The 26,577-nt window shown below is 43.1% G+C and overlaps 2 protein-coding genes across 2 annotated transcripts; one reads left to right on the forward strand and one right to left on the reverse strand.

The window, feature by feature from the left end:
• Positions 1-8,029: 8,029 nt before the first annotated feature.
• LOC148892221 (RIB43A-like with coiled-coils protein 2) lies at positions 8,030-10,088 on the forward strand. Its single transcript, XM_089006623.1, has one exon. The coding sequence runs from the start codon at positions 8,105-8,107 to the stop codon at positions 9,107-9,109; it is 1,005 nt and encodes a 334-aa protein (XP_088862749.1). The 5' UTR covers positions 8,030-8,104; the 3' UTR covers positions 9,110-10,088.
• A 1,841-nt stretch (positions 10,089-11,929) lies between these two features.
• Positions 11,930-25,278, reverse strand: LOC148892222 (coiled-coil domain-containing protein 40-like). Its single transcript, XM_089006299.1, has 5 exons — positions 25,207-25,278; positions 24,993-25,107; positions 23,827-24,015; positions 23,604-23,762; positions 11,930-12,856 (listed from the first exon to the last, which is right to left on the reverse strand). Exons 1-5 carry the CDS (start codon positions 25,272-25,274, stop codon positions 12,599-12,601), a joined length of 789 nt encoding a protein of 262 aa, XP_088862425.1. The 5' UTR covers positions 25,275-25,278; the 3' UTR covers positions 11,930-12,598.
• Between the last annotated feature and the right edge of the window lie 1,299 nt (positions 25,279-26,577).

The raw sequence follows: 26,577 nt of genomic DNA on the forward strand, positions 1-26,577 counted from the left end.
TTTCCTTTCGGCTTTTTCTTTCAGGGGTCACCACAGCAAATCCGTGTCCTCCACCTACAGCGATTTGATTCGCATGTTTGTTTTGGCCAAGCTTTTATGTCGGATGCCTTTCCTGACACAACCCTATTTATCTGTGCTTGGGAAAACCACTTCATTTTTAGCAAGTCAGGTGTTGTTGGTATAGAGTAAAGTGTCAAGTCAAGGCCCGGGGGTCTAATCTGGCCCGCCACATTTTCTTTGTAAAGCAAATCAAGCAGGTCAAGTGCCATGATGTTCACAACAGTCCGAACCAAAATTAACCAAGAGATAGATAGATAGATAGATAGATAGATAGATAGATAGATAGATAGATAGATAGATAGATAGATAGATAGATAGATAGATAGAAGAAATGTTTACACAATATCCATCCAGTCATCCATTTTCCGTACCCTTATTCCTCATTATTGGTCACGGGTGCTGCTGGAGCCTATCCCAGCCATCTTCATGCACGAGGCGGGGGACATCTTGAATTGGTTGCCAGCCAATCGCAGGGCACACAAACACATACAACAGTCACTCTCACTCACACCTTGGGACAATTTGGAGTGGTCATTCTGCCTGCCATGCATGTTTTTTGGAGTGTGAGAGGAAACCGGAGGACCCGGAGAAAACCCACGCGGGCCCGGGGAGAACAGGCAAACTCCACACAGGGAGGCCGGACCAGGACGCGAACCTGCGACCTCTGCACTGTGAAGCCAGTGTGCTAACCACTCGACTACCATTCAAGGCTGGATTCATTCTCTGTACAATAGTGCTTTTGAATGAATGTGGAAATAAACACCTTTATGAGCTAAATTATTTCAAACCTGGCTAACTTTGGAGTGAGGGTGGATTTGCATTTTCCAACTAGAGTTATTCAGGTTGTAAATGACATCAGAATATTTTGAAAAGATATCCAGTCCTATATTTTCTATTGCTTGTCCTCATTCGGCCTCATTAATTAGGCAACAGATGTGGGCCAATTGGAACCTATCAGTGAAATCAGGAGAGACAGAGAGAGAGACAGAGAGAGAGAGAGAGAGAGAGAGAGAGAGAGAGAGAGAGAGAGAGAGAGAGAGAGAGAGAGAGAGAGAGAGAGAGAGAGAGAGAGAGAGAGAGAAAGAGAGAGAGAGAGAGAGACAGAAAGAGAGACAGAGAGTGAGAGAGATGTGCCTACACATAGAAATACACACCTATTCAGACTCACATTTATGCCGCTATGCACAATTGAGACCTTTCAATGAGAAAGAAATAGACTTCTGTGCATGGGACGAGCCATTGCATCTTGCTCAAGGACACCACAATTGTGTAGTGGGGAGGGAAGGTTGTCCAGCTGATATCAGTGTCAACACTTGCCCCCCCCCCCCCCCCCCCACACACACACACACACACATTCTTCTGCCAGTTAATGACTTGAAGCGGGCCCCACATGGCCACAGGTGACCCGGTGGCCTGTGATTCACTCGATCCGTTTGTAGTCTGACTTGTGCCCCCGAAACAGCTGATGCGTATCGGGGTGTAGATGAGCAAGATTGGGTTAGGTTTTGTTTAGTTTATGTTGTAGCCTGAAATGGAGGGTAAATTGCCCTTCCACACATATCTGTGACTCTGGGTTTGAATTTTGCCATTGACCTTGTGGTCCCTGTGCTTGTTTATGTTTCACTCCATGCACTCTGACTTCCTCACACAGTCCTAAAACATGCATTGGTTATATACAATATACAATACAATACAATACAATACAATATACAATACAATACAATACAATACAATACTAATTGATTTATATCACGCTTTAACAACAGCTGAAGCTGCAACAAAGCGCTGAACATGGACAACTATCATATACAGTACATGAAATAAAGCAGTCACAAAGAAAGTAGAAAGCACCAGGGAGTAAAACTAAGACTGATATGCTAACTCAGTGTTTCTTAACCCATGGAGAATTCCCCACTAGTGGGCAATAGCGGGTTGGCCCAATGGGGAATGACGGGTCGGAAAAAAATAGACGAGGAATTATACTCACTTTATAAAACCACCTTTGGTTTTAAAATTGATTTATTAAGCTGTGTTAAATTAGTGAAAGTGTAAGGCAACGCAGGCTAGCACTCACTGCGCGCTCTCTGTCATTCACTCCCTGTGCGCTCTCTCTTTCATGCGCTCTCTCTTCATTGTCCTACTCAACACGAGGATAAGGACCGTACATAGTTGCCCAAAACGCGAGTTTGTTTTTCATAAACAGCCTTCGCTAAGGAGTCATTTATCATGTTGAGAAACTGCTCTTCAATGTCTTCTTCACCCGGTAGGTTTTCAACTCGAAAGCTGAACGGATCCCTTGTAAACTCCATCAAAAGGTTGTCCTCTCTAAAGTCCACCTACCTCTGTGGTTTTAATGGTTGTCATTAAAAGCAAATCAAGGAACCGTTTGATTGACTTGGAGTCAGACTTGCGTTGTGCCATTTCTTCTGTTTAACCGAATATTGATGCCCTAGTATGTAATAAACAAACAAAAAAGTCTAATTGAAACTATCGCTGAAATGGTTTCTTCAGCCGTCATCTGTACTTCTTTGAAGGTGTCGGACGTTTCGCTTCTTATCCAAGAGGATTCGCCAGCGAACTAAAATCTTTTGCTGGTAGTTTCGGCCCTATATATATATATCCCTACGGTCCAGACGTGGCCATGCCAGATTCTGCTAATTTAAATCTGGCCTTTTCTAAGATATGTACCAGCAGAAGGATGTATCTCCCAAAGTTGGCAGCAATATGTCTATGTAAGCTCTCAGTCGTACAGGACGAAGAACCGAAACGTCCGACACCTTCAAAAAAGTACAGATGACGGCTGAAGAAACCTTTTCATCGATGGACCACTCCTGTACGCCTAAGAGTTTACACAGACGTCTCATTCAAACTGTATTTTTGACTTATCATTGTTGTCGTGGGGAACCGGGAGTTGGCCAATAGGAAAGTAGGGAATTGAGGAAAAAAGGTTAAGAACCGCTGTGCTAAATTGTCTCTATGTGTGAATAAATATGAGTGGTTGTCTGTGTGCGTCATGTGATTAGCTGCAGGGAATAGACCAGAGTGTATCCCCCCGCCCCCTCTTGCCCAAAGTAAGTTCGGATCAGCCTCAGGTCAGCCACCATCTTAATTCGGGCAAGCGACATCGATCATGCATGGATGAAATCTTTATAGTGCTGTACTACTTTATTTCTCCACTTGATGTCATTCTTGATGAACAAAGGTCATGCAATCTCTCAAATACATGTTCAAACCTCAGTCTTGCATTGTAATTGTTTCTTTCATTTGGACAAGCCCTCTTGATGACCGTGCATTTATGGTGATCAGTTGACTAATTCCGTTATTTGAGACTTGACATCTGAGTCATGCCAGGGACTTCTTAGAGAGGACACAACCCCCACACATGGCTTCTTTTTACAGGCACAAAACCTTTTTAAAGCCACAAGTCACTGATCAATTATGTAAATTAAGGTTCCATCCTTTGTAGTTTTTATGTCAGGCTTTGTGCAGAGGAAATCCTCAGGACTGAATGAAGGTGTTTTATTTATTGTATTCTATTTGTGTTTGTATTTTATTTATTACAGTACGTATGCTTGTCTGTGACTGTAAAGTGTCCTTGCAAGCTTTGAAAGGCGCTTAAAATGTAAAATTTATTATTATTATTATTATTATTGTAATTATAGGTGACACGACTCCTATATGTGGTGTTTTATTCATCTTCATGAACGAAAACAGTTGCTCGCACAGATATGTGCTCCCGAAATAGAGTATTTGCGCAGCTTGGAGTTCGAGCAGCGTGTCAGGGAGGTAAGGAGGAAATTGCGCAGCACCGACAGTCATATTTTGACATGAGCGTGTCGTGACGCTGCAGCTCAATAATCTCCATTTAGAGAATGCTTGGTGCGTTATTCACATCAAACGTAAAGATGTTGCTAAAAATCTACAAATCTCCAGTTTTGGACTTGAAAGTTGGCAAATTTTCGGGCATAAATGCCGACACTTCAAGCCCCGAGTATCATCAATGCCGCGACATTTTCGGCAATCAATCCAGACAGTTCCGGCACTTGTAGAAAAATACTGCTGCAATTGCGGGATGATTGGCACACATGGAGGCTGCTCCATTTCCCTTAAATTCATGTTTTTAAAGGAAAACCGACACCTCCCGACAAGTTGCGTCCATAATTTCTAAAATCACTTAAAATAACTTCGACTGACCGCATTTTATAAAAATTCCACCGCATATATATCGCTATATATCACTGTTTAAAATTTGTGCTAAATATTCATGAAATCTTGTTTTTTAGTTGATGCCGATGCCAGAAGTGACGTTAAATTGTGGACTTAAAGAGTTTGATGGTTCTCTTTATTTGTAAGTAGGTTCGTTGTCAGATCTCCCAGGCAGGTGACGTGCAGAGCTTGATCGTGGCGTGGAGTTGAGCAAGTCATGCCGTGATGTCCGTCCGACGCCCGGCGTGAGTCTGAGAGGATTCTGCCCCGTGGTTCGCCCAATCTCTCTGTCCCGCGACCGCTCCTTTTATACAATTTGCAAGCGTGTGCTATGCGTCAAGGTGATACGCACATCAAGGAGATCAAGGATTTGAAAGACATGAAAGTGTTGAAAGGCGCACTTCAAAATCATACACGCGTGTGACGCAACAGACTCCCCTGACCGAGAAAGCGACACACATTTTGGGTACTTCGTTTCATCTGAAAACACTGTGTTGATCGCGAAATTAGATGGAAAACTACAAAAATAACGTGATGGTGAATCATTGTGGTAACACGCATAAAGAAGGTGTAAGTAACAAATTCACAGGGCACATTTTTCCCCTATTATAAATTAATTAAATCTTAATGGAACCTGCAGTTTCTTGTTCTTCTTCCATTGTTTTGAGTTCAATACTCATTTTTTTCACACATGTCATTTAAACTCTGCCGCTTTGTAGACACATTTCCACTTTGCAGCCACATCGCTGAATCAAGAGTTGGAACCACACCCTCAATTCCACTGGAATAAGAATAAGAAAACATGAATTCGTCCCACAATGGAGACATTTGCGATCCACAGCAGCCCAATTGAGGGGAGCGAGTTCAGAAAAGAAAAATAAAGTGTTACACAGTTGTGTAATACTGTGTTTGTTTAAGAATTAATAAAAATAATTATAATTAAGTGGAGTGAATGGCAAAACTGATTTATAAATTAAGAAATATCTTTCACAACTCTAGATTTGTATTCATTGAAAAGGCATTGAGGTCAATTTACAGACGACAAACTGAACACATTTCATTAAGAATTCCCTCATCAAGCCTGGCCATGTGTTGAAGGACAGTGAAGATCATGTCTCTCTCAGATTTTTGACCTTGCGAGCTGTTGCCTTTGAAGTGTTATTTTTTTAAACCTTTGGCTGTATTCACAGCCACCTTTGTACATACTCGTTTGTTAGTATTTTGGTTATTTACTCTTTAATTCTTTTCCTCTAGTTGGATTTTTGACATTTTGTTTTGCGTCTATTATGGACCCTTGCCTCTGCTAGCACTTTTTGTTTCATGCATTGTTTATTCCTGGCTACTTGTGACGAGTGATTGCAATTCATACTTAGTCTGCGCAATGATTTTGTTCTGAATAAACATGCCCGGTGGTCAAGTGGTTAGCACACAGTGCAGAGGTCACTAGTCCAAGACCCAGTTCGGCATCCCTGTGTGAAGTTTTCATTTTCTCGTCGGGCAGATCTTCTGGTTTCCTCCCACATTCCAAAAACATGCATGGCAGGCTGATTGAACACTCAGAATTGTCCCTATTTGTGAGAGCGGATGGTTGTTTGTCTCAGTGTGCCCCTAGCTGGCAACCCATTCAGGGTGTCCCCCCGCTAGTGCGCGAAATGGCTGGGATGCGAACCTAATGGGGAATAAGTGGCACATATAATGAATGGATGGATTTTTGTAATTGCATTTTGTCTCATCCGGCATATTTGGAATTCTAAAACATGATTATTTTTGGTGTGAACCTAACAATTTTCCCCACCAGATCCACATGTCATTGGATCCAGACCACTGCATTGCTTGTGCACCTTGACTGGGCAATATTTGACCAATGCCACTTTCAAAAGTTGACCAACTGTTTTTGAAACCAGTTGTACCTCTGATAAAACACACAGTGCTGGTTAAGAAAAATAAAAAGAAAAATGCTAGTTGTATTAAGTTCATCCTGTCTACCTAAAATACACTGTCTGTATGAAAACAATCTGTTTTAAATAAAAAAAATGCTGTCGCTGGATTGACAGTTAGACACTTTATTCCTTTTATTTAGTGGTGACCATATAGGATGTAATAATAGTGTAGTGTGCAACCCATGGCACAAACACAGATTTGCAAAATGTCGACAATTGTACGTTGTTGCTGTGATGTCATCCTTTATGGTTACTCTTGGTGATGTATGACTTTGAAAACTTTATGATCACACAGAATGTAAGAGTATGTGAAGGATGAGTTAAGCTGGGTAGCGAGGCGTCAAGGGCTTTGTTGAACGCTGATGTCACCCCTTTAACCAACTGGGTGATAAGTGAGTTTCATTGATTTTGAAGGTGATGCGATGAGTTGTATTGAGTTTGTTGTTGATCAAGTAAACCGGATTAGTCAATAGAAATGCAAGGGCTGAAAGCTTTTTGAGGGGAGGAAGTACTTTACTTGGATTACGTCAGGAGGTTGCAGGATAAACAGTAATGTGTGTGCTTTTTTTTTTTAACGTGACAGGATAGACAACGGTGCTGCCCACGGTGAGACAAAACCGGGTGATTAAGTACCAAAGACAGCTTTTGTTTGACGCTGTTCCCCAAAAATGTCTGGATGCTGTTTCCAAAGTCGTAAAATAAATGAAGTTAGATGTTAGACGATATGACAAAAAAGTATGACTGAAATTTAGATTTCCTTCTGAGGGAAATGATGGGTGAGTAAGATAGTTTTGGTTTTCGAACAGCCTTCTGGAACGAATTATGATCAAAACCGAGGTATAACTGTCTAGGGCGCATTGCATTATAAGGGCACATGGAATAGAAGCTACAATTACTGGCTCTGGTCGCACCGTGCATCCACGAGATGAAGCTACACGACAGGGAATTTAATACATACTTCATGCTGAGCACAAGTGTCAAAGTCGAGGCCCGTGGCCCAATTCTGGCCCGCCACATCATTTCAAGTAAATCAAACTTGTGAAATTCCATGAAGCTTGCTAAAGTCTGAACCAAACTTTCAAATTGTCCGATGTAAACCACAATAACAGGCATTATATTTTAGTTCAAATTTGAAAACTAGTTATTGGTTAATTTGGTGTGCATTCTATATGTCATATATGGAGGGTATTAAACATTCCATTGGCTTCCCCAAATTCATAACGGACCCCTCGAGAGGAAGCCGCCTACAATGTAGCCCGCAGCAAAAAAATTGTTTGACACCATTGATGTAGCACATTCACAACATCTGCAGCTGTAACAATGTGAACTAGTCACAGACATGGGCATGTACCATATAAATAACAAATGCCATTATAAAACAAACCTTGTGGGTTCTCATCCAGAAGGGGCTAAATAGTCTTAGAAGTCTTGCTTGTCTCCCATTTCCTTCGTTTAGTCTTTACAATGCTTTTTGTGTTATCTTTATTTTGTAATGGCAGTGTGGGTGATTGCACATGTCAATTGGTGTGCGGGTAGAACCTTTTAGGTTCCAATTGATTCCTGCTAATAATCAACACACTAACAGGGAAACTGTTGGGGACTCAATGGGGAATAGCAAGCCATATATAAAGCACATCAGATAGTGTGGAAAATACGGGTAATTTGTTGGTTTTAAATGTCTTTTGTCTGATTTCCAGCAAGAAGCATAGAAAACAATCATAGATGAATAACATTTTAAGTGTGTGAAGAGTCTTTTTCTTTTTGTTAGTTTGTTTTTGTGCATTTTGTGTTTCAGGACCAGCCATAACAGAAATCTAGTATTGTACATTAGTGTGCTGGTGAACCACTCCCAACAGGCTGGTCATTTTAACACCCTTCATATTGAATTGTCAGGCAAAATGTGGAATGGCTCTCGCTTTGAACAGGCAAGCATCGAGAGACGTCGCAACAATGAACGAGAAAGAAAAGAGCGCATTTTTAATGACAAGCTCAGAACCATTGGTATCGACAAGGAAGGTCTTGAAAAGCAGGTGGATGACAAGAAGAAATGCAAAGATGCAGAAAAATTGGAACAGGACACCTTTGAGGCCCAATATCTACACGATAGCAAGCAAGCGTACCTTCTCCATGTGAAAGAAGAAAAGGAGAAGCAAGCAATCGAGAGGACCAATTTTCTGGAACAGTATGAGCGTGCCATTCAGGATAGGGTGAACCGGGATGACTCTGAGGAAGCAGTGGAACACATGATGCCTCCTGGAATGGCCGGGGAGGACCCCGACAGCGAAAGCCGAGTATACAGGCAGAAAGAGCAATTGAGAGAGTGGCTGATCCAGCAACAGACAGAGCAAGCCGTGGCGAAAGAAAGAAAGAGAATGGAAAAGTTGTCCGATGACCAATTCAGGGTTCATATCGACAATGTAGCTCTGGGGCTGGAAAACGCCGAGCTGGAGAAGAGGAAAAAAAATGCCGTTGAAATGAACGAGTTCAATCAAGCCATAGCTGAAGAGAGGCAACGGTACCAACGGGAACTGAAAGACGACCCCAGAGAGATACGACCCAGTCAGGTCGGGGTACCGGGTATGTTTCACAGCTACGACAGGAGGCCACGTCCTGAGAGTTGGCAGCAGATGAAAAAGTTTTGGAACCTTCAAGTTGAGGAGAAAATGATGAGCAAGTTGGAGGGCATCCGAGAGAAGCAACAATACGCTCGCTGGTGCTTGAACACGGAACGGACGGCTCTGATCCTACAGCGGCAGCAGGAACGGCAGAAGAAGGAGCTACGGCAAGAGCTGGACCACAACAACAGCACCGCCGCTGAATATGACAGACGCAACAGACCTGACATCAAAAGAGGACGCATCGACGAAAGTTTCTTCGCCAAATTTAACACCTGCAGTCGCTGAAACACTCGGGGCTTGAACATCATTTAAAGGACAACCGACACCATTTTTTTGTTTCCTAACTGACATCAGAAAAACGTTTTATAGCATCTAAAATACCCAAAACCCGCAGGCTGATATTTTTAGTCAAATGCAAGACACCAATAAAAATGACTTAAAGTGTCCCAAAACTACTTCAAAATGACTTCAGAAAGTTTCAGTTTCAGAAGATCCCGCCCCCTGGTTCGTGACATCACGCCGGGACGTCTTGCCTTGCTCGAGAATCAAAACAATGGCTTCAGATTCGGAGAAGATGCTTTCTTGTTACTCATCCAGTTATGAATATGATTCAAATAGTTCTGGAGAAGAAAGCATATTATTATTTGCAATCGATTAAAGAAGTCCTTCCGTATCAATTCGAGCCGTCTGGACTCCAATGTAGCGCCCAGAAAATTCACAAGATGGCGCACAAGGTCTGTGGGAAATGGGCTGATTTGTCTGCTGGGAATTTGACGGGATTAAAAAAAATGTCGGAATGTATTATTTAAAATAACTTTGTGATAATACTCACCATTAATATGAATAGTTTTCCGTTCCTCATGATTGGCAAAAACATCCAGCCAAACAATTGGAATGAAAGTCCACTTGCTGGGTCCATATGCGAAGTTACTGCTCGCTAGAATGCACACTGCTCATTAGCTTGCACGCTTGCTTTCTGCTGTCTTTCACAGAAGTATATTGATGCTAATGTTAGCATGTGGCTTGTCAAAGTGCCACTGATATTCAACTGTTTTATTCATGGTATTGTTTCATTGCAAATTAGAATCACGGCAGAACCTTTTCTCCCCACAAAGGCGAATGCTTTGTTTTTTTTTTATACTCGTCAGGCATATTTAAAAGGGGGGTGTTAACCTGTTTTGACATCAACGGCCATAGGTCAGTATCATCCAATCAAAAATGTGATGTCCGCCAACTGCCGCCCAAACCGGAAATGAACAGCAAAAAAGCGAGATAATGTATTTCATTTTATCGACAAGCTAGATGCAATCATCAAAAGAATCATATACGGCTCACGAGCCATAGGTTCCACAGTAAGAACTCTGAATAATTTAGAGCATTCAATCAGCCTGCCATGCTTTTGGAATGTGGGAGCAAATTTGTGGACCCAGAGAAACCCCACGCAGGGAGAACATGCAAATGTCATTTATTTGATGACATTGAGCGAGAATCGATGCCAGCACCGCTGCGCTATGTTACAGACGTGCTTGCCAGCCGAAAATGATGCTGCCCCCTGACCACCAGTCATTTCTTATTCAGTCAAGTTCATACTTGATGCGGCGGCCTGGTCTTAAAAAAAAAATATGTGATTTTATCACACGTTCTACCTTTACTAATGTGGGTTTTCTTTGGGTACCTTACCTTCTTCCGATCAGTCTGCTGTATTCCAAAAAATGTATATTGTGTTTGGGATCAGAGAAAACTCATAAATAAATGTTTAACAAACTATTGTGTCACGGCACCCATTTTACAGTAGTAAAATTTCACAGCACTCCATCAAACAAAAAATATCACTCCAATAATGATAATCTCAGTTCAGGGTATTCACAATTGATTGAAGCATAAAATCTGTGCCACAACTCTGATATATACTGTCTGAAGGAAGCCATTGCTGACTGCCATGCAAAGGTTTATTGTCGCTTCTGCCATAGAATGGAAGAGCATTTAAAGCAGCAGTGTCAAACATACGGCCCGCGGGCCGGAACCGGCCCCCCAAGGAGGTTTGATCAGGCCTGCAGGATAATTTAAACATGGAAAAAAAATGCACAAACGACATGGAATTCATATTTTAATGAGGTCCACTATAAAATTATTCTTTATACATTTAAAGCTATCCATTACCTTGGCCCCTATACCTGTCTCTCTCCCTCTCGTTCCCTCACATCCTCTTCCTCCCTCCACCTCTGTATGCCCCCCCTGACATCTCAGGATGAAGGGTGACAGAGCCTTCAGCTGCTCTGCCCCCGAACTCTGGAACTCACTTCCTCCCAACATTCGTAACATCGATTCTCTTCCCACCTTCAAGTCCCATCTCAAAACCCACCTCATTAAAATTGCATTTTCTGTGGAGCTCTCTGTCTTGTTGTTGATTGCATTCTAGTTATTTATTATAGTACCTATGCTTCTCTGTGACTGTAAAGTGTTCTTGAGAGCTTTGAAAGGTGCTTAAAATGTAATGTAATGTATTATTATTATTATTATTATTATTATTATTATTATTATTATTATTATTATTAGGGGGCAGGGTGGTTCGGTTTCAATTAACGTAGAAGAAAACCGCAGTGTTTTTTTTCAACTGCTGTCTTTTTCTTTCAAGCGCGGTTTCAACATCCTTATTAACCAAAATGTCAAACTCATCACAGTGAAAAATATGACTGCTTGCAAGGACAACTGAGCAGAGACAAGTTTGACGAATTGCTGGCAGGTCTGAGGAAACAGCAGTCAACTTTCACCCAGAGCCAAGAAGTCAGTGAAGCAGCAGTAAAAGCCAGTTATCTAATTGCTAGCGAAATAACATTAGCATCAAAGCTGTATTCCGACGGTGACTTTGTTAAACGATTCATGTTAAAGGCAGCTGAACTTGTTGAAGGCAGCTGAACTTGTTGTTTTGCCAACATTAGCCTGACGAGGAATACCATCGCAGAAAAATGGGAAAAAGTACATTTCAGAAAAAGTACATTTCAGAAGCCAATTTGAATTTGATTCAGGACTTGCTTGTTAATTTATAAATGAAAATGTGAATGGGTTTTTGGTGTAATTCCAAGCGCTAGTGCTCATTACCAGTAATATTATTGTCCGTATTGATTGAGATAACCAAGAGTAGTTCAAAAGATCTACATGTAGTTAGTTACTTACAGAGGAATAGAAACAAACCAGAAATAACAGCAATTGGAGGACAATACAATTTGGACCAACAGAATAGTATATCCTCTACAACAGAGGTGTCTAAAGTCGGTCCTCAAGGGCCGCTGTCCTGCCTGTTTGCCAGCTCTCCCTGGAGCAACGCACCTGATTCAAATAATTAGGACCATTTTGATGCTGCTTAAGAAGTGGCTGATGAGCTGATCATCTGAATCAGGTGTGTTGCAGCTGGGTCAGATGGAAAACAGGCAGGACAGTGGCCTTGCAGGCCTGGAGCTGGACATGTCTGCTCTACAATTACTGACATCACTTAAGGTGAAGGGGGTTACTTGCACTGACTTGAGCAGGCAGTCTCGGTTCACTCCCCACTCAGTGTTGACAGTGCATATAGGTGAGTCTGAATGGGTGTATTTCTGTATACCTGCACATGGTATTGGCTGTCAACCAGTCCAGGGTGTCCCCAGCCTTTCACCAAAAGACAATTTGCCCTCTTCATGAACATATTAACATTACACCACTGCCTCGACGGGATTCATCAGGCCAATTTAGGGAGCAGCTCTTCAGTATTGTGTCTGTCTATGTTTTGCATATCACTCACATGTTGCTTCCTTCTCCCGGAGTCTGTGTACCTGCTTCCAAAGGCAGGAACAGACCACAGAGAGCTTCTTTGTGATCAGGGAACTCCTCACACACACGGCGGAGAATGGTGCCGACCGCGAGCAAGCGCCCGTTTAGGTTCTGTGTAGCATCATCCAGTGATTGACTCGTTGAGGATGATGGTCGATACTTCCCATCAGTGACCTCTTGGAGTTTCTTAGCCCTACTCTGAAATTCCATCAGTTGAACTTGGTCCTAGAAGAGAAGTAAAAAAGATGGGTGGAGAACTATGTGATTGTGATGCTGTCACCGGGTTATACGGTAGCATTAGTTGGGCTATGTATATACAGGTAACATCTGAGTTACGACCGGGGTCCATTTTGACAAAATGGTTGTAGGTCAAAATCCATTCAAAATGGCCGCCGTGACGTTTACACGACAGGAGAGTATATGATGTAAATCTGTTGTTTTTAAGCAACGTTTTCGATTGAATAATATGATATACCAAAATGTTTACAGTTCATTTATAAATTGTATAACTTTTAGTGTCATTTTTATCATTTTATATATCGTATTATCGATTTTTATTACTCTATAACTGTACCTGTAATGTATCCAAAACTGTTTCTTGTACAGTTCATTTATAAATGTTATACAGTGATATATATATATATATATATATATATATATATATATATATATATATATATCATCTCATCTCATTTTCCGTACCGCTTATTCCTCATTAGGGTCGCGGGGGTTGCTGGAGCCTATCTCAGCTGACTTCGGGCACGAGGCGGGTGACACCCTGAATTGGTTGCCAGCCAATCGCAGGGCACACAAAGACAGACAACAGTCACTCTCACACTCACACCTAGGGACAATTTGGAGTGGTCAATCTGCCTGCCATGCATATTTTTGGAGTGTGGGACGAAACCGGAGGACCCGGAGAAAACCCACGCGGGCCTGAGGAGAACATGCAAACTCCACACACCGGACCGGGACGCGAACCGGCGACCTCTGCACTGTGAAGCTGGTGTGCTAACCACTCGACTACCGGGCCGCCATATATATATATATATATATATATATATATATATATATATATATATATATATATATATATATATATATATATATATATATATATATATATATATATATATATATATATATATATATACAGTGAGACCTCAACATACAAACACCTTAACTTACAAACTTTTCGTCTTACAAACGTCAAATTTCTGAAAATTAAACCTTATAATAAGCACTATTTTCATAATGCACACCCACCACGGCTGGTGGAGTGATCTTCGGCGGAAGCACACGACCGAACAGCACCAACAGTCCTTATGGAAGGTGACTCTCCTTCCATAAGCCATCAACAACCATCAAAAGGGTAAATAAAACTTCGTTGTACTAAATTCATCCTGTCTACTTGATAACTAATGTTAAGCAGATTCCTTTCTTACAGACAGTGTATTGTCGGTGTTCAAATACCTGACATGTTTCGGCGACTACTTCCGCGGAACAACATTTTCCAGCAGTTTATTTCTTTAATTACAGTCCTCATGCAATTCCCTTTGACCTTCGACATCCAAGGACATTCCATCAAGCCATAAATGACCATCACAAATGTAAATAAAGTGACTTTATGATACAATGCAGTGTTTTTCTTTCATTGCAATACAATAGCACATTTATTATACATAGAATAAGGTATGTTGTGTGTAGTTTTAAGGCTTATTTAGTTGAAAAGTATATTTTATGGAACCCCGGGACCGGATTATTCCCATTAATGGTTTCCTATGGGAATTCGTTTTTTGAGATACACACTTTTCGCCTTACACACTCTGACTGGGAACCAATTAACTTCGTAAGTTGAGGTCTCACTGTATATCAGAATCAGAATCAGAATACCTATATTCGTCCCACAATGGGGAAATTTGCAGTCCACAGCAACAATTGAAAAGGGATGGGGTAGGGGTGGGGGTGAAAGGATAGAAAACAAGATATTATAAGCATAACAAAATAAAGTGTCAATGTATACAGTGCAGATGTAAATGTGCAAAACCGTTCCATAAGAAAAACTGTCCATAGTGCAGAATCAAGAAATGCATATATATATATATATATACAGTGGTACCTCGGTTCTCGACCATAATTCGTTCCAGGACCCTGTTCGAAAAAGCGATTTTTTCGAACACCGAAACCATCTCTTTGCTCCTGTCACTTGCGAGTTGACAGCGGGGGGAGGAGCCTGGCTGCCTCTCCCGGCCGTTCTCCACCTGCTGTCAATTCTCTAATCACGGGCATTTATACGGTTCGCGATCACCTCGCCAATGCCGGATGATTGACTCAACTCGCCACCGTACCTGGACTCTTCCTTCGATGCGCGTGTGTATCCGGTCCGAGGTATTTTCCCTGCGTCCCGTAAATTTATGTCATCTTCCGGGATTGCGTAATTTTGCACCCTCGTGTGCCATTTGCTTTTTGGCGTAGTAAGCGGGTCGGATCACCCCCTGCCTTCTTACTCGCTGTGTTTTCTTTTATTTGTGAATAAACATCCTGCTTCGGTAGTGTACATCTCTGCCGCCTGCTTTGGGATCCCAAACATTCCGACGAGTCAGCTGCCGTTACTCTCGCTCGGAACGTGACAGCTACGGCTGACTCGGCTACAGGATGTTCTTTTCTCTTCAAATATCTATCCAATGACACTTGCTCTCACTCCCACGGTCACATCACTAGATTTCACAGCCTCCTTATTTTTTAATATCGTACTGATCGTAGATTTATTCTTCTTCTTTCTTCTTTTCCTTTCGGCTTTTCCCCTCAGGGGTCGCCACAGCGAATCAATGTCCTCCATCTATCCCGGTTTTGTGCATCCTCTTCTCGCACACCAGCGACCTTCATGTCCTCTTTGACCACATCCATAAACCTCCTCTTCGGTCTTCCTCTCGGTCTCCTGCCTGGCAGTTCAAGACTCAGCATCCTTCTCCCGATATAGTCACTCTCTCTCCTCTGGACATGTCCAAACCATCTCAGTCTGGCCTCTGACTTTCTCTCCAAAGCCTCTAATATGAGTTGTGCCTCTAATGTACTCATTCCTGATCCTATCCAACCTGGTCACTCCCAAAGAAAACCTCAACATCTTCAGCTCTGCTACCTCCAGCTCTGCTTCCTGTCTTTTCTTCAGTGGCACTGTCTCCAGTCCAAACATGGCTGCTCTCACCACCGTTTTATACACGTTTCCTTTCATCCTAGCTGAAAGCCTTCTATCACACATCACACCTGACATTTTTCTCCAGCCGCTCCAGCCTGCCTGGACACGCTTCGTCACCTCTTTTCCACACTCTCCACTGCTCTGGACAGTTGACCCCAAGTACTTAAAATCATCCACCTTCTTTATCTCTTCTCCCTGTAGCATCACTCTTGCACTTGGATCCCTCTCATTCACACACATATATTCCGTCTTGCTGCGACTGATCTTTATTCCTCTCCTTTCCAGGGTATATCTCCACATCTCTAGTTTCTCCGCCACCTGTTCCCCGTTCTCGCTACAGATAACAATGTCATCTGCAAACATTATGGTACAAGGAGATTCTTGTCTAACATCGTCTGTCAGCCTGTCCATCACCATAGCAAACAAGAAGGGGCTCAGAGCTGATCCCTGGTGGAGTCCCACCTCCACCTTGAATTCCTCAGTCATACCGACAGTGCACCTCACAACTGTCTTGCAGTCATGATACATGTCTTGCACCGCTCTGACATACTTTTCTGTCACTCCAGACTTCCTCATGCAATGCCACAGCTCTTCTCTGGGAACCCTGTCGTACGCTTTCTCCAGATCTACAAAGACACAATGCAATTCCTTCTGACCTCTGTACTTCTCTATCAGCATTCTTAAAGCAAACACTGCATCTGTCGTACTCTTTTTTTTTTGGCATGAAGCCATACTGCTGCTCACAAATGTTCACTTCTGGTCTTAGTCTAGCTTCAACTACACTTTCCCAGAGTTTCATTGTATGGCTCATCAACTTTATTCCTCTGTAATTAGTACAACTCTGAACATCTCCTTTGTTCTTAAAAAATTGCACAAGTACACTTCGCCTCCATTCTTCAGGCATCTGTTCACCATCTAAGATCCTGTTGAATAACCCAGTCAGGAACACCACCGCCACCTCTCCAAGACACTTCCATACCTCGATTGGTAAATCATCAGGCCCGAGTGCCTTTCCCCCCTTCATCCTCTTCAGCACCTTCCTCACTTCATCCTTGCTAATGCTTGCTACGTCTTGGTCCACAACAGTCACGTCTTCTACTCTTTGTTCCTTCTCATTTTCCTCATTCATCAATTCTTCAAAGTACTCTTTCCATCTTGCCATCACACTACTGGCACCTGTTAATACACTGCCATCTCTATCCTTAATCACCCGAACCTGCTGCAGGTCCTAACCATCTTTGTCTCTCTGTCTCGGCAGCCTGTAACGATCAGTCTCACCTTCCTTGCTGTCCAGCCGAGCATCCAAGTCATCATAGGCCTCTTGTTTGGTCTTTGCCACCTTTACTTTAACCGTGCGCTGCATCTCCTTGTACTGCTGTCTACTCTCGTCCGTCCTCCCAGTGTCCCACTTCTTCTTTGCTAACCTCTTTCTCTGTATACACTCCTGCACCTGCCCGTTCCACCATCAAGTCTCCTTATCTACCTTTCTTCCACTCGATACACCAAGTACTTTCCGACCTTTGTCTCTGATTATATTCGCTGTAGTTCGCCAGTCACCTGGAAGGACCTCTTGCCCACCCAGTGGTTGTCCTACCTCCTTCCTAAATGTCATGCAACACTCTTCCTTTTTGAACTTCCACCATTTTGTCCTCACTTCAGCCTTTGGTTTCTTCATCTTCCTCACTGCCAGCATCATCCTACACACCACCAACCTATGCTGTCTGGCTACACTCTCACTAACCACTACTTTTCAGTCACTGATTTCCTTTAGATGGATGCCGTTGACACAAAATGCAGTCTACCTGTGTACTTCTGCCTCCACTCTTATAGGTCACCCTATGTTCCTGTCTCTTCTGAAATAAAGTATTCACAATAGCCATTTGCATTCTCTTAGCAAAGTCAACCACCATCTGTCCTTCAGCGTTCCTCATCTGGAGTCCAAACCTATCCCATCACTTCCTCATCATCTTTGTTTCCTGCGCCAACATGTCCATTGAAGTCTCCACCAATTACAACCCTCTCACTTCTCGGGATGTTCTGTATGACTTCATCAAAGTCCAACCAAAATTTCTCCTTCTCCGCCAGCTCACATCCTAGTTGTGGGGCATACCATACCAACAACATTGACCATCACGTCTTCAATTTCTAGCTTCAGACTCATCATTCTATCTGATACTCTTTTTACTTCTAAGACATTCCTAACAAACTCCTCTTTTAAGATAACCCCAACTCCAATTCTCTTTCTGTCTTCACCATGATAGTTAAACCCTGACCCTAAGCTTCTAGCCTTGCTCCCTTTCCACCTGGTTTCCTGGACACACAGTATGTCTACCTTCCTTCTCTGCATCATGTCAACCAGCTCTCTACCTTTACCTGTCATTGTTCCTACATTCAAAGTTCCTACTCTTAGTTCTATAGTCTATACTCTTGGCGTTCCATTTCTCTCTTTTCCTCCGGGCACACCTCCCTCCTCTCCTTCTTCGACCAACAGTAGTCCATTTTCCACTGGCACCCTGAAGGTCAACAGTACCAATGGCGGCCGTTGTTAACCCGGGCCTCGACCGATCCGGTATGGGATTCAGAGGTTTGATTCGCATATTTGTTTTGGCAACATTTTTTACGTCGGATGCCCTTCCTGACACAACCCTCTGTATTTATGCGGGCTTGACTTGTGCCCCCTTGTGGCTACATTTTATATATATATAGCTATATATATATCTCGGTAGTCGAGTGGTTAGCACGCCAGCTTCACAGTGCAGAGGTCGCCGGTTCGCGTCCTGGACCGGCCTCCCTGTGTGGAGTTTGCATGTTTTCCCCGGGCCCGTGTGGGTTTTCTCCGGGTCCTCCAGTTTCCTCCCACACTCCAAAAACATGCATGGCAGGCAGATTGACCACTCCAAATTGTCCCTTGGTGTGAGTGTGAGAGTGACTGTTGTACGTCTTTGTGTGCCCTGCGCGCTGGCAACCAATTCAGGGTATCACAGTAAAGTCTCGTTATATCGATATCGGATATATCGATAGTCCCGGTTATATCGATACTATTTCTGAGATAGGCACAGCAGCCCCCGCGACCCTAATGAGGAATAAGCAGTACGGCAAATAGGGTCGGATATATCGAAAATCGGATTTTTTACTCCCTTGAATATCGATATACTTTATATATATATATATATATATATATATATATATATATATATATATATATATATATATATATATATATATATTGCAGCCACCACCCTCAGACCAGACTTGGTGGTCTAGTCCCCTTCACTCAAGGCTGTCTACATCGCAGAACTTACAGTCCCGTGGGAAAACTGTTGAAGCGGCCTATGAGCGCAAGAAGCTGCGCTACACAGAACTCGCAGTGGATGCGCAACAGCGAGGATGGAAAGCCAAGGTATATCCAATTAAAGTTGGATGCAGAGGGTTTGTGGCTTCCTCCACCATCAGGCTGCTAAAAGACCTGGGTATCCACGGACAGGCTCTGCGGCACACAGTTAGATCAGTCTCTGAAGCCACAGAAAGAAGCAGCCAGTGGATCTTGATGAAGAGGAAGGACCCTTGTTGGGCTCATAGAAAAGCAACCTATGACACAACACCCCTCCCTCCCCACCAGCTTCTCAACATCTGATTGGCATGGGACACAAGCGCGGGCGTGACAAACCTGTCGCTGGCCACCATCGATGAGGGTGTCTAGTGATTAAAAGGCCGAAACACCTAATGATTCTTTGGCACACTACTGACGATGTGTCCCAAATTCACAACCTCCCATCCCTGAGGCACAGCTCCCACACCACTCTCAACATCAAGGCTAATCTCATGTGAGGACCATCCATTGGCACAAATGGACAGAATAACATCAGGTCCAGTGTTTCATGATTCTTAGTATCTGAAAGTCATCCAGTGACTGCTGTGAAAAGACAGCTGACAACATAGGAAAGTCTGCGTGACAGCTTGGAGAGACAGCTGACAGGAGGGAATAGACCCCACTGGGGCTGTCATGGGCTAGCTACCCATGGTGGCAGTCACCAACGCTGGTTCAGTTTGTTGGAGACACCCGCTAAATGCTACAGAAAGAATACAGAGAAAGATACCCCTAGCCTAGAGCCTGCGAGAGCGGGGGATGCAAGATGGCTCAACGACTGACAACACGGTTACCGACCCAGGAACGAACCTGACTACGAGCAAGAACATGGCACATGAGACAACGGCAGCAGGATACTCACTCAAGGTGTGCGTCTGTGGCTGGGCAAAAGTAACATCAGCTATCGGGTTAAAGATCCACCAAGGGAAGAGACAGTGCTTGGGAAAGCAGAGACAAGGGCCTCGCATTGACCAATATTTCTTACGAAGTCAGACGTCAAATAAGTCGAGTGAAGCACAGCGACGGGACGACAACCAAAGTTCGCAGAGCGTCTACACCCCTGTCAAGGAGGATGGTAATGCACTTACAGAACGAAAGGTGGAAGAGCCCACCCAACCACAGAGACCTCCCAAGGAGGACAAGATCAAAGGGCACAGACCAAGTGTGAAGTGGCCAAAAGCTATCGAGAAAAGAGAGTGGGAAACCGTCAATAACGAACTGACCAAAATCTTGGAGCGACAAGCGGGCACAGCAGAGAAAAAGCTGGAAAATATTGGTGACATCATCTGTCACTACGGGAGGAGCGCTTTGGAGTGTACATCCGGAAAACCGCCAATGCAAGACCACCACCAACCAAATCCAGGAGGCAGCAAGAGATAGACAGACTGGTCAGAGAAAGAAGGGACCTGCGAAAACAGTGGAAGAAGGACTCTGATGCAGAGAAAGAAGGTTTCATGCTGCTCCAAGGGGACATCAAATGCCTGTTGGCAACCTTACGAAGGGCAGAAAACTTGAGAAAACATCACAAGAACAAGGAACACACAAGAACACGGTTCTATAAAATCCCCTTCAAGTTTGTCAAAGACCTCTTCGCTAAGGACAAAAGCGGAATCCTGAAAACCTCCAAGCAGGAACTTGAAAAGCATCTGGAAAAGGTCCACCAGGACACGAAAAGGCAGGAAAAACTAGCTATCCCACATGACATCCCCCCTATTGAACCACCAGCATACATGGATGACATGACCACCTTGACCACTACCGCAGCTTGCACCAGGCGGCTTCTTGCAAAACTGCAGGAAAACATCAAATGGGCCCGGATGAAAAAATCAAGCCGAACAAGTCACGCAGCATCTCAATCGTCAAGGGACAGCTAAAAAATGTGAAGTACTGCATTGGTGATGACCCAATACCAACGGTGTCTGAGGAACCGGTCAAAAGCCTGGGCAGGTGGTACAATGCAAGCCTCAGAGACAAAGATCAAGTGCAGCAACTCAAGCAGGACATCACCAATAGTCTGGAAAACATCAACAAGACTCCACTGCCAGGAAAGCTCAAGCTCTGGTGTCTGCAGTTTGGACTTCTCCCTCGGGTAATGTGGCCACTCACAGTCTATGAGGTCCCACTCTCAACTGTGGAGAAGATGGAGCGAGCCATCACTAGATATGTGAAAGGCTGGCTTGGTGTTCCACGCTGTCTGTCCAACATTGGCCTTTATGGCAAAGGGGTCCTTGAGCTTCCAATCACAAGCCTCACCGAAGAGTACAAGTGCGCTAAAGTGAGACTTCAGATGACCCTCACAGACTCCAGAGACCGGAAGATCAGTCAAGCTGCACCCATCAACTGGACGGAAATGGACGCCATCCATTGCAGTGCAGCAGGCCACAGCAGCCCTAAGGCACAGCGACATTGTGGGACACGTTCAGCTAGGAAGAGGGGGGTTTGGCCTTACAAACAAACCTTCTTGTCGTAAGGCTTCAACATCGGAAAGAAGGAAAATGGTGATGGCAGAGGTGCGCCGCCAAGAGGAAGCTGAAAGAACTGCACAGGCTGTCTCACTTGCCAAGCAGGGATAATGGATGAGGTGGGAAGGCCTGGAGAAGAGAAAGCTCAGCTGGAGGGATTTCTGGGAAATGGAGGCAAGCAACATCAGCTTCATCATCAGAGCTATCAATGATGTGCTCCCATCTCGAAAAAACCTCCACCAATGGTATGGCGAAGATCCAACCTGTGACCTCTGTTGAACTCCAGGAACTCTCAAAGACATCCTGACCGGTTGTAAGACCAACCTCACACAAGGCTGCTACACCTGGAGGAATACAATCAACTCCTTGCCAATAAGAGCCACCACGTCCATCACAGCACCATTGATTTTCATCCGAGAGCAACAGAAAAGGCCCAACCATCCTCCTGCCAAACCAGAAGTTGGACAGCTATCCAGGGCCCGCGATTGGGAGATGCGGGTTGACATTGGCCAGCAATTGGTTTTCCCAGCGGAGATTGCAGCCACCACCCTCAGACCAGACTTGGTGCTCTGGTCCCCTTCACTCAAGGCTGTCTAGATCTCAGAACTCACAGTCCCGTGGGAAAACTCTGTTGAAGAGGCCTATGAGCGCAAGAAGCTGCGCTACACAGAACTCGCAGTGGATTGGATTGGATTTGCCTTTATTAGTCTCGCAGTAGAGAAATTTACATTTCACAGCAAAGTTATGAAAGAAATGAAAGTAGAACAGCAAAACACAGGAGCTGCTGGAAAGGCAGCCACTCTCGCGGCGCCGCAACAGCGGGGATGGAAAGCCTACAGTGTATTTGAAACATATTCATAACTGGATGTGTAACAAGAAAGCATATTATCCGAATCTGAAGCCATTGTTTGGATTCACAAGCAATGCAAGACGTCTTGGCGTGAAGTCATTTTTATTTGCATTTGAATAAAAAGTGACATCGGCTGTCCTTTAATACACAGTATGGAATGTTAATAATTTTCAAAATCATCGCGCTTCAGCAGACAAAACAAGAAACATTGTTGCAAAAAACGATTGCATTCATATACAGTACAGTGGGCATGTACATAACACAACAGGGAAACTGCAACGCTTACATCTTACTGTATTATGTATACAATTTAAAAAAAGTCATCAATCTTCTTCTGCTTCCCATTTTTACCTTTTAACACAAACACTTCAATCTCGTCTGCTACACACGAGCTAGCGTCTGAAAATGAAAATGGCTCTGCTACACGGGTGCTGGGCACGTAACCTGACCAAGTCGACCAATGGCGCGACTGATGGCGTGACATGTAACCAAGACACGTGACCAAGTTGACCAATGGCGCGAACGATGGCGTGTCACGTGACAAAGTCACACGGCCAAGTCGACCAATAGCGCGACCGATGGCGGCTCATGTGACCAAGTCGACCAATGGCGCGACCGATGGCGGCTCACGTAACAAGACACGTGACCAAGTTGACCAATGGCGCGACGGATATATCGATATAAACAACAAAAATGGCCGGTGGGGGATGAAAAGGAGCACCGTAATAACCGGATTATCGTAATAACCGGGTATCGTACTAAACGGTACTAATTATACATAAAAAGACTAGAAATGTGCAAGGGAAATGAAAATAGTATCGTAATAAGCGGTACTATCGATATAACCGATATCGATATAAGGAGACTTTTATATATATATATATATATATATATATATATATATATATATATATATATATATATATATATATATATATATATATATATATATAGTGTTTCAGAACAATTATGTCACTATGGCACATATTTTACATTTAAACAATGTGTGCATATTGTTGAGATTTCCCCATTTGTTGAGGCTTGGGACAACAGTGGCAGATTTGTTATGCATTGTGTGACTTGATGTCACAACATACCTTGTTTTTGGCATCCTGGATTTTTGCCAGACCACTCTCAAGGCCACGATTGGTACCAGACAGGTTCATCAGCTGTTGCTTGTGATGTGCAACAATGTTGCTGAGATTCACCTGGCTCTCCTGCAGTTCTTTGAGCTCCTGGTCCCACTCTTTTACCATCTTAAAAACACATTGCCAGGTTATTACACAACAAATAATGTATACAGACAAAAAAAAGCATCACCTTTTGTGTTTCTTTTATTTTGCGCCGCAAGCCATCATTGATGAGATTTAGTGCGCCCTTTGTAATTAGCTTTTTCATGCTTCGAGCCAGGGTATCATTGCGCTCGATGATGTTTCCCCTCCTTTCCACAACTATGACACTTTCCTTCACTAGCTGTTCCCGCTGTTTCATCAGCTGATTGAGCTGTCTCTGTTTAGCACATAAAAAAAGAGGTGCAAAAAACAACATTACCATAAATGACAAAACCATACCATTAATAGGTTTGCAACACGTATTGTTGACTGATGACAGAATAATCCACATTTACTTTTTTGTCCTCTTCATTTGGCAATATCAGCGACAATGTAAAGTTGTGGTTTTGTCCTGATTTCTTCAGGGAGGACGTTTTTGGAGTCGTAAATGACTTATACTTGGTGGAATAATGTGTGGTTTTCGATTTAAATTTTCCGCTTTTAGAAAGCAAATAAATGTATCACGCCATTCACTCGTTCATGTGATTCGTTTGAGTGCTCTTTGTGTCGACTCTTTGGGAGCACAACCAGAAACTCGGCTGCTCACACTAAAATTGGGATGATCTATATAAATAGTGATGACTAAAAGTAAGATTAATCCAACAAAAATGTACGGTTTAATTTGAATAAAGTTGTCATAAGTTGAAAAATAAAACATTTCAACACTGTCCTTTTACAGAAACCTTTCCATTGGTAACAGCAGTCAGCCTGCATTACCTTTGGGTGGCTAATTTCGGTCTAAGTTTCTGGCTGTGTTTAAGCCAACAGAGAAAATGTTGCTGGCACTGAAGTTTGAGAAATTTTAGAGCGAGCCATGGTCAATGCTCGGAAGTCTTGTAGCGAAGTCTTGAATATGGACTGGGCAAGATATCATGAGGGAACACCCTTATATAATGGTTGCTTGACTGAGCGTAGGCACATTCAACTGCGAGCCATTCACTCCCCCAACAAACCCTCTCTGGAAAACCACTGACACCCAAAAGCATCCCGAGTCGTACCATCTTCAATTAACCAGTAAGATTATATGAACAGTGATGACTTTTATCAATTGAGGACAATTATGTCATAATTATATAGGGCGATATATTTTAGAAGGAATGAAGACCAAAATGAGCAGCATTCAAATATGTTTTTCAGGAGAACCAGTTCACGTACCTCCATCCGGTGAATGTCATCTTTGGTTACCTGGATATCTACATGACCCTCTTCCACAATTAAACGTGTTTCTTTCATCAGGTGAGTCTTCTTTTCCCACAGCATGATCTGTCGTCTGTCAAAAACATGAGATATATTGAGTGCATTGGATATGTGACTTCTATGAGATGCATGTCTCATTGATATGTGAATTCCTATTGAGCAAACGACTGACTCAGCCTCCACTAAGCTGCTGAGAAGTTTCTCTTTTCCCCGCTGGGTCTTCTCCAGTTTGCATTCCATCTCGATTGATTCCCGCTCTGCCTCCTAATCACATAACATCAGCGACACAGCATTCAAACCACTTGAAGATTTGTGTCAGACAGAAAGGGTATACCTTAAGTTTGTGAAGGAAATCGGTCTCTATCGCAGCAGTCTCCTGCTCCAAAGCGTCGCATAGCTGCATGTTCTGGCTAAGAAGCATGTTGAGCTTCTGCAGGTCTCTTTGAAGCATCTTATTGCTCTTCTCCACCTCGTTCTCCTCACGATGGACAACTTCAAGATGGCCTAGTTGTGGTTTCAGTAAAGATTACTACTCATGCATTACATTTTGCAAATTGGAAATCAGATTTGGGGGAAAATGTGTCAGAAAATATGCAACATACGCTCCAGATGAATCTTCTTTTGACAGGCGACAGTGTACTTTGCCTGAAGCTTGTTGAACTCCTTGTTGTATGCCTGAATCTCCAGTATCAGTCCGACAAGTGTGCTCTGAAGCCTCAGCCACAGCTGCTGATCATTCTTGATTTTTTCAGCTAATTCCTCAGTTTGAGTCTTTATTGCCTCCATTTTGATTTGCATAGGACTGAGGTCTTCATGCTGTGAAAACAAGCACACATGCACACGCACACACACACACGCATGCACACACATGCACACACACACACACACACACACACACACACACACACACACACACACACACACACACACACACACACACACACACACACACACACACACACTTTAGATTATTTGGCAAAGAACATTATAAAGGTGCATCACATTCATTTTTACTTTCACCATTAGATTCACACCAGTGATACAAACTACTATATACTGTTTCTTTATAAACAACAACTTGTATTTGAAATGAGCCTTTACACATACGTATATGATGGGCAGGCTCGAATTGAGAAATATTTTGTCTTACAATTATAAGACATGACAGCAAACACAATCTCATTCACTTCAGGGATGCTCTGTGCTGTTATTATTAACTATATTTCTCAGCATAATGTATAGAGTAGATGTTTAAATTTACCCTTGTTTATTGATTTATTTTACGGGGGGCGGGGGTTAGTTTTAGTGTTGAACTCGTATTTTTTCCCAGGGCATTTAAATTGATGTCAATTCTACAAAATGTTTGTGTCTTAATGGACCATGACTATGTAGAAAATAAACACATTATTTTTAAAGACGGGATATATTGGTGAGTCTTCTGATTGAATCTGTGATTTGTTGTTTATTTATTTATGGATTTATTTTTCCTTTTTGATCCTGATTATGTAAAGCCTATTTTAAACCTAAAGTACTGGAAAGCAGT

This window comes from Hippocampus bargibanti, linkage group LG10 (genome assembly GCF_051943395.1).
Source record: "Hippocampus bargibanti isolate YZ-2025 linkage group LG10, ASM5194339v1, whole genome shotgun sequence".
Classification (NCBI taxonomy): domain Eukaryota; kingdom Metazoa; phylum Chordata; class Actinopteri; order Syngnathiformes; family Syngnathidae; genus Hippocampus; species Hippocampus bargibanti.

What these genes read in the sequence shown, in the direction of transcription:
- LOC148892221 (XM_089006623.1), top strand. Translation starts at nt 8,105, where the DNA reads ATGTGGAATGGCTCTCGCTTTGAACAGGCAAGCATCGAGAGACGTCGC.
- LOC148892222 (XM_089006299.1), bottom strand. Translation starts at nt 25,274, where the DNA reads ATGGAATGCAAACTGGAGAAGACCCAGCGGGGAAAAGAGAAACTTCTC. An exon ending in AGCAGCTTAGTGGAGGCTGA is followed by an intron (nt 25,108 to 25,206) that starts GTCAGTCGTTTG and finishes TGTTTTTGACAG; the next exon opens with ACGACAGATCATGCTGTGGG. An exon ending in TCCAGGATGCCAAAAACAAG is followed by an intron (nt 12,857 to 23,603) that starts GTATGTTGTGAC and finishes CTTCTCTTCTAG; the next exon opens with GACCAAGTTCAACTGATGGA.